At 44.2% G+C, this 9,026-nt stretch overlaps 1 protein-coding gene across 2 annotated transcripts in view; it reads right to left on the bottom strand.

Moving 5' to 3' along the window:
* Positions 1-5,508: 5,508 nt before the first annotated feature.
* OLFM3 (olfactomedin 3) overlaps positions 5,509-9,026 on the bottom strand; it is a 168,650-nt gene continuing 165,132 nt past the window's right edge. For both annotated transcript variants that reach the window (XM_053391598.1, XM_053391597.1), the window contains exon 6: positions 5,509-6,921. In XM_053391598.1, the coding sequence (XP_053247573.1) occupies positions 6,244-6,921 (678 nt within the window). In that variant the 3' untranslated portion in view covers positions 5,509-6,243. The remainder of the gene's footprint in view (positions 6,922-9,026) is intronic.

Below are 9,026 nucleotides of genomic sequence, written 5' to 3'. Positions count from 1 at the left end.
CCAAATATTAAAATAAAAATCGGATTAAGGGGTTTTCTCAGGGTGGTGGATGTTGTGTGTGCTGTGTCCCATTGGTGAAGTGCTGGTGGCCCTCGCCCTTCTTCTGATTGGAAATGCTCTATGGGGGGGACGACGACCAAAAAGGGGGGATTGAGGAGGGTCAGTTGGGTAGGGGAGGGAGCTATTCTAAGTCCCTATTTTCACCTGAGGAATGTCAGAGGGTATGGGTTGAACCAGAGCCAATGACATAGTCTCCTTAGGCTTTTCCTCCATAGTATCTGAATAGCCTCTTGTAGGATTCAGCAGAGAGCAAGATGGAGACAAAACGATAATTAATTGGCTCTGCCTGTCATTGGCATTAAATTGATTAGAAAAAGCCTTCCTCTATCTCTAGTTACAGGCAATGTGTTTGTGGGACCTGGTGGTTCCAGGTTTGTGGTGTGCTTCCTCATCAGCATCAACAAATGAATGCATCCTGTCAGGTTAGAAGTTTCCAGTTTCTCAGAGGGAGAAAGCTTTCCCCAAGGGGGGGGGGAGGAGAGCAGTGAATCTAATAGAAGAGAGCAACAGGAACAACAGGGAGGGACAGGATGTTCCCAGGAAAGGCAAGGGTTAAGTTCTAGCTCAGATTCGGAGGAGGGGAGATACAAGCCAGCTCTAGTGAGGAGGTTAGAAAAAAGAGTGGGAAAGCGAAAGGAAGGGCACGTTCGCCATTTTGAGAGTGGCTGGTCACAGAGAAGCAGAGCTCAGAAGGTATCTGAAATAAGTGACTCTGAGGAATAGTAGTTAAAGATAAGAACCATTTATAAGTTTGTTAATATGCAATAAAAAGTTATAAAAGAACAAGAAGCGTTTGTGTGGTGATCTGAAGAGGACAACGACCAGTCCTGACACATCCATCCTGTGTTTGTTGTGCATGTGGACGACTGCTTCCACCTGCAGCTCTTCCACGGCTGGACTGAATGGGTTTACAGCTATAAGATGGCAAAGGCAACATCATGTGAACTAAAAACCTTCTATGAACCATTCATCTGCATCTCTTTCCTCCAATTCTTCTTTGGACTTGTGAGCATCTGTTATCCAGTGTTCTGTTTTAGCTAGTGATTGCCGCATGAACTTAGTGGATCTGGCCTAGTGAGCTGAAAAGCATTTAGCACCACCAGGCTGGCCTGGAAATAAATATTATCCGGGAGACAGTGAAGCGACTCGGGGATTAAGCTGCTGCATTATCCTGCCACACTCATCTCTTGGGGGAATTGATTATTGTCTTCAGCTTGGAGTCACTTCAGTGCCAAGAAGACACTCAAGCAAGCTGCTCTTCCCATGGTTGGCTTGGCATGCTGTGACAGATGACATCTGTGGAGCAACAATCATAATCTTAAGTGTCTCAAGCAAGAACTGCCAAAAAGGAGTTATGCTAAACGGATGGGGGGAGAAGAAAGCATTTTGAGTTCACAAACAGAATCTGCAGACATCGTGATCCCTGATATGGTTATGTGGCTTTGGATTACCACAAACAGCTGGAGATCTGTTTATATTATTAGGAATCCTGTTGGGAAGCTTCCTTATGTGTATAGATGTGCATGCATGTGCACTCATGCATGTGTCCATGTGCACACAAGCACACACACACCCTTTCCATGCTACAGTTGAAGAGATGGAGGCGATATTTGATTCAGTTCACGTTTCAAGGTGTACTTACCTAATCAACACTTTCTGAGTCAAGATATGAACTGAGACGCAAACCCTCCTTTGCAATCTGCACTTACCTGAATTTTGTAATGCAGTTCTCTGGTCAAGTAATGGGTTAAAAATGTGTGTATTAGGGTAAAGTGTGCATATAAATGCATGGTTATATACACAAATGTGTTGTTTTTTTAAAAAAAGTTTTGCAAAAATGTATAGGCAAAATTGTTTACAGCGGTGTATATAAGGAGAAGTTCAGGCTAAGATGCTGATGAATTTTCACGTGGTCTCTCTCTCTCTTTTTTAAATCACATATTGATGTGGATGGAGATGTGGACATTTGAATTTCAGATTGGAAAAACAAGAAGCAGGGAGAAAATAAAATCAATATAATCAGCCATCCCTAGTACACCATTGTGGTGCTCTCGAGATATTGTGGACTACACCTCCCATCATCTCAGACTAACCATGGATTCTTTGGTTCAAGGATTGTGAATAATGCAAGGCTTTGGATGTTTTCCTAACTGGAAAAAGAAGTAATAGAGGACGGATATCTGGCCATTCTTTGCTGAAGTCAATGGTAAAAGACCCCACCTCTCTCTCTTTCCCGCCCTCTCCCCCTGCTCTTGTCTCTGTGTTCTTGGCAATATTCTCTGACCCTTTGAAAATAAATAAGATAGAAAGACCATGACACATTAGTATCCCATTATTGAGAATACCCCCCCCCCCAAATGCTGAGAATGTTTCAGAAGATGGTCATTTAGAGCTTTAGAGTTCCAAACAGGCAAATAGGCAGATGTTTGGTCTTCTGGCTGCCGATGTCACAGAAGCCCTTCTTTCTGTATTTACAGAGTCCTGCTGGGTCTAGAGCAGCAGTTCTCAACCTGTGGGTCCCCAGATGCTGTTGGACTACAACTCCCATAATCCCTGAGCTCTGGCCTTGCTAGCTAGGGGTGGATAGGAGTTGTAGTTCAACAACATCTGAGGACCCACAGGTTGAGAAAGGCTGGTCTAGAGGGAAATAGCATTTGAAAGCCTCCCTCCCAAGCAAAATAGCAGATTCGCCAAACAGAGTCCCTTCCCACCAATGGATGCCAAGAGGAAATTGTAGGGCTGTGGAGCCAGAGTCAATGACAGGCAGAACCAAAAAAATCTATTTTTGTGTCCATCCTGCTCCCAGCTGAATTATACAAGGGACAGCCCTGAGACTAAGGAGAAGGCCCTGCCACCCTCTGGACTGGCTGTCAGAAAGCAGGTTCAGGTGTGGGGTTATTGAGAGCAGACTAAGGTTGGTGGGGCAGTGCCCCAATTTGCCTTCCCCATTTACTTTTCTTGTGTCATCACCATTTTGCTGTTTTGATGAAACAGTTCAGGAGATGGAAGCAGCTCTCCCCAGCACTCATATGTTTATAGACAATCATCTGGGACATTATTACTGAGATTTCCTTTATGCTCATTATATGCAATAGACACATTTTGACTTCAAAGGTGCAATAGAGCATCTTTATAACTGTAACGTCAGAGACAGGTGAAGTGTGCACAGATGTGCCTTAGGGCTGGCTTATCACTTGATATCTTTACTTTTGGGTTATGTACACTTGCAGACTGGCGACTAAATGTGTGCCCTGACTCCCATTCATTGACTAGGAATGCAGATGACTGCTTCCACCAATATTCATGAGTGCAACACAGAACCGTTAATTCCCTCCAACTTTCCTCTGATGAAAATAGGGATGTCTTATTTCATACTTCCCAACATTTCTCCAATGAAAATAGGGAGGTCCTATTTCATATCCTTCAGCGTTTCTCCAATGAAAATAGGTATGTCCTATTCCATGCCCTCCAACATTTCTCCGATGAAAATAGGGATGTCCTAAGGAAAAGTGGGACATTCCAGGGTCAAATCATAACCCAGGATAGCTTCTGTAAATCTGGGACTGTCCCTGGAAAATAAGGACACTTGGAGGGTCTGGGAACCATAGATGGGAGTCGCTGTATTTCAAATCTACTGTATTTTCCAAGGACTGCAAACATGGTGCTCTCCAAAGGTTGTTGAGCTACAACTCCCATCATCCCAAGTCAGTTTGGCCAACCAGGGATGATGGGAGCTGCAGTCCAATACAGCTGTATTGGAATACACAGAAGAGAATTGCACGACGAGGAGTTAGACTGATGTCCAGCAGTTTCCCCCTTCTAACGCCCCTGGCTTACCAGGTCTGCATTTATCACGGCCTGCTACCCGTACCTCTCATCAACACGATGAGAGTTAATATGATTTCTTTGTACTCAGCATTCCTTCAGTAGAAATGCTTCAGGCTCTAAAAAGGATCAAAGGCTTGTGATCTGTTACAGATAAGCCAAGACAGGGTCTCATACCCTCCGACTAGGGAATGCAGCAGCTTTCTGTTTGCGTTAGCATTTCTTTTCCCATACTTGAAAGCGTAAGGGAGGTATAGACCAGGCACGTCCAACTCCCAAGAGACTGCGATCTACTCACAGTATAAAAAGACTGTGATCTACCCATTGTCATTGCTAGGGGACGATTGACCAAAGTGGGGGGTGGAACACAAAGGCAATCACTTACTTAATACCGCAATCGGCCTGAGACACCCCCGCGATCGACCAGTCGTGTTGGACATGTCCATGGGAAAGCCACAGCTTGGTTAACCCCCTTTTTAATAGTGCATGTTGTTAGGGCCAATAACGTACAACCCAGGTGGGTGTGATTAATAAACACTTTGCCCTCCCCAGTGTAAGACAACTGCATAAACCTGAGGGAGGAAGACACTGTCCTTGAGAATCCAGTGTAAGACCAGCCCAGGGCAGCGCTGCCCATCATCCAGCTTCAGATATGAGCAGGTGTGCCCACTGCCATGTCTATATGGGTTTCCAAGCAGCAGCAGGAGTCTGAGCTATGTAATTTAGGTGGTCTCCTTGAGTTCTGTCTAGCTGTAATGTGCCTGCTGAAAACGTTTTTGTTGAGTAGGCAAGCCTACTCAACAATGTATGGTTGACGTGCATTCTATTAAGTACCGTATTTTTTGCTCTATAAAACGCACCAGACCATAAGACACACCTAGTTTTTGGAAGCGGAAAAGAAAAGAAATATTCTGAATCCCAGAAGCCAGGACAGCCAGCAGGATCGCAGCACAGTGATCCCACTGGCTGTCCTGGCTTATGGGATAGCCGCGTGCAGCCTCTCCCCTTGCCCAGGAGAGGCTGCGCGCAGCTAAGCAAGAAGCCAGGAAGTGCAGTGATCCCGCTGGCTGTCCTGGCCTATGGGATAGCCGTGCGCAGCCTCTCCCGGGCAAGGGGAGCCTTCATCCCCTGCCCGGGAGAGGCTGTGCACGGCTAAGGCTCCCCCAAGAGCCGTGCTCCCTTTAAAGAGCGTGCGGAGTGTGTGTCTTGGGGGCTTTTCCCAAGGAGGGAGAAGGGCAGCTCTTTAAAGGGAGCGCTGAGCAGAGCCTCCCGCCTGCATTCGCTCCATAAGACGCACCTTACTTTTTAGGAGGGGAAAAGTGCATCTTATGGAGTGAAAAATACGGTAATTTTCTTGTTTTCAAATGATGCATATTTTTAACTACTGGTTTTATGTGTACTTTGAATTTTTTCTTAGATCTTGTTTTTACCTTCTAACTTCAATGGGCAATTCTGATGTATATTTTATGTTTTATGTAGACCATGGTTTTGCCAGTTAAGCAGTATTTACATTTTTTAAACGGGCAAACAAATAAATTCATGTATGTAGTTTGGAATTGAGGACCTTGATGACTGCACAATTTTCATATCCACACCATTCCAAAATGGACCCATCAGACCATCAAACTTCAATATATTTTATAAAAAATAGTTGACTTTCACAGAAGTGAAGAGATACAATTGCACAATGGTGGACACAATGGTATAAATACATATCACTGAGAAATTGCTTGCAAGAAGTTTAAAAACAGACTGTACAGCACCGCATCTGAAATTGTGTAACAGCCAATAGAATTTTACTTCTTTTCACCTCTAAAGAAATCTGATTCTTAAGTATTTGACTTTAGAAGAGAGTGTGGTTGTTGTTGTTTTAAAGAGAAACCCAAATAATATTGATGCACATTCTATTTCAGATTACTGTCCAAATATATTTTGATGTTGAGCAATTAGACAGATTGCTTTTGTTTAAAAAAATGATATATGGTAGAAAAAGACATTCATGCAGTTAAGCCACCATTAGTCTCTGACTCTAATATAAGGCAGATCATTAATCTTTTTTATTTTATTTTTTAAAACAATGTCTTTAGCCACTGAAATAAACTTTAGTGCTTTCCATGACAAAGTCATGGCAGGCCTGGTGTAGAGTTAAGAAAGTTACCTCTAATCCCATCCAGATCATTTTAAATAAAGGCTCCGCCATATTTGGAATACATTATACTGTAGAAAAAGCTCCCCCCCCCCATTTCCTTTTCTTAATTCTTACTGGAAAAAAGAGAACTTAAGAGAAACCCAGCAGAATGCTTTTGAGTTCAGCACAAATGACACTGCTTTCAGGTGGCCGGAATATCAAGGTTGAGTTTATGTGTCATCCTCAGTCTTAATTATGTGGAAAAGAGTGACATTGAACAGGACTTGGTGCCCATTATTCCAGGCATACAGAGCTCGATCTCTGGCATTGTAGTCAAGCATGGATATATGAAAATATTGATTATGAAAGGGGATATCCGTGTATTCGTACGTGGAGGTTTTCGTGGAATAGGAGTAGTACACCTTGGCTCCAGTTAAGTGAGAATTGGTGACGTACAAGGTGCCACAGATCATGAAGGATTCGCCAGCACTTCTCTTTGGGTAGCCCGTGCTCCAGCTTTTCATCACTTCCAATGTGTCCTGGTTCAGCTGGCTGATGACGATGTTGCCCGCGTTCTGATTGGTTGCGTAGACGGCCCACAAGCCAATTTCGTCTGCCATCAGGTCGATATCCGAGAAGCCGCCCCAAGTGTATGGGTAGACGTTGTGGAAGCCGGCGTACTCCAGGCTACGCTGAGCCAGCACGCGGCCCGTATCAAAGCTGTACTTGATGATGATGTTGCTCTGGTATTTGTTGAAGAAGAGGGAGCCGTTGTAGACAACGTGGTTGGTTCCTGCCCACTTGAAAGGGAGGTTGTATGTCCTCGACTCGGCTCCGCTGACAAAGTCTGCTATCGATTTGTATTCACGGACTATTTTGTTGTTGGTGTAACTGTCCATATACCAGACCTGAAAGGAAGGAAGGAAGGAAGGAAGGAAGGAAGGAAGGATAAGCTGTGAACTTTGGACAGAAGCATAATTTGCAAGTCGGCCTATCATTTTAAATACATTTGCTATTTACTCTTTCACTGGAGTCTTTCCATTTGCCACGCAAATCGAGCAAAGGAAAATCAGATCTGATCGGGTTTTGTTGATTGCTGGGTTTAGAAAAAGGGGAGCGGCCCATCTGCACATAGCAGGGCTCTGAATTTCTCAGACTACCATTTCTCAGACTATGTTCCACAGAACCCTGAGGTTCCTCTGAGAAAAGAACTGTATTGGCAGACAAGCACACACAATGTGTGATTTCTGTTGAGCTGTCGCCATGGGAATTAAATGCACCATTCAAGCAATTTCCCTGGGATTTCATTCCCTTTCCTCCCTTCCCTTGCTGGGTTCTCCAAGGTTTAAGTCAGTAGAAGAGTTTGGATTTGATATCCCGCTTTATCACTACCCTAGGGAGTCTCAAAGCGGCTAACAATCTCCTTTCCCTTCCTCCCCCACAACAAACACTCTGAGAGTGAGTGAGGCTGAGAGACTTCAGAGAAGTGTGACTAGCCCAAGGTCACCCAGCAGCTGCATGTGGAGGAGCGGGGACGCGAACCTGGTTCACCAGATTACGAGTCCACCGCTCTTTACCACTACACCACACTGGCTAATGTACAGGGGTGCCGGCTTCTAGGGGCTGAGTCCTGTTGAGTCCCCGCTATATTTTTGGAGTAGGGCCGGCCCCCACCATCCCCCAAAATTTCGGAGCCAAAGAGTGGAGCTCAGAAGAGTGTGCTATCAGCAGCTGGCTCCTCCTCCTCCTCCTGCTATAGAGGGGAAGGAGGGTTGAAGCACCAGCGGTGGTGTCAAGAGGAGGCGGAAGATGAGCCACCGGCCACTGAGCTGATTGGCGCCATGTTTGGCTCCGCCCCAGCTCCTCCCAACATCTTGACATCACACTGCGATGTTGGCACCCCCCATCGCCTTTGCTAGCTGGCTCCTCTGGCAAGGTGGCATTGCTTGCCTGCCTCCCCAGTGCTGTGCCTTGCTGCCAGTTGCCAAGTGGGAGAGGGGCGAGGCAGTGTGGAGCTTGGTGCGGTGCAGGCTCAGCAGCAGAGTCAATCTGACACTCCCAGCACCTCCACTGCCTCACCCATCTTCTCCTCTTAAGTGTTGAGAAGCCAGGCGAGCAACACTGCTCTGCCTGTCCTGCCCTGTTAGTGTGTTATGTACTGTTCAAGCACTTGATGTGGGAATCCGTTGTCCCCTTCTAGCCCTTCTAGAAAGAGCTCTTAATGCTGGCGAGGAGATAAGAGCTCTAACTGATCGGAGCAGAAGGCTTAAGGATTCTCCTGGCAGAGGAGTACAGGAGATCGACAGCAAAGATTTTTAAAGTCTCAAGATAGTTTTCTATTTAAGTTAACATTATAGTCCAAAGGCTATTCATCAGGAAATAAGAATTTGTTTTAAATTTATCATGTGGGCTAAAACTCAGTCTAAGTTTATACACCCACCCACACACCCCGTTTAACCACATCAGTTAACAAACATGGATACATGTGCTATAATGTTATTGTTTTAGTTAAATAAATTGTTTAAATTGTTATTAAGGAATGATTATTTTTCTCCTTCCAATAAAGTACAGCAGAAAACTTGTCCAAATATAAACAATAATTTCATAATTACCTGTCTTTGTATTTCTAATAGTATAACCAAAGCAGTAATTTATGATATAACTAAAAACTACTCTGAAAATTTATTATTCCAAAAATGAAACCTTCATCTGGTTGTAAATATTAAGATCATACCAGAAAGAATGAGTCTTTCTGTAAAAAAAAATGATTTAAATCAAGTCTTACTGACTAGTGATTTAAATCAAGTCTTACTGACTAGTGATTTAAATCAAGTCTTACTGACTAGTGATTTAAATCATGATTTATTTGATTTATATCAAATCCACCCTGGTCTCAAACTTGCCGCTTTTAAAAGTTGCTCCTCTGTTGTGAGCTCTCCTCATAATCAACTCTGCCCCCTTTTAATTCATTTAAATATATTCTACCATAAGTGTTCTGCTGAAGTTTTCTTTA

The sequence above is a fragment of the Podarcis raffonei genome, chromosome 6 (genome assembly GCF_027172205.1).
Source record: "Podarcis raffonei isolate rPodRaf1 chromosome 6, rPodRaf1.pri, whole genome shotgun sequence".
NCBI lineage: Eukaryota > Metazoa > Chordata > Lepidosauria > Squamata > Lacertidae > Podarcis > Podarcis raffonei.
The sequence above is the reverse complement of the archived record's forward strand: the minus strand, read 5'-3'. Positions and strand labels throughout refer to the sequence as shown.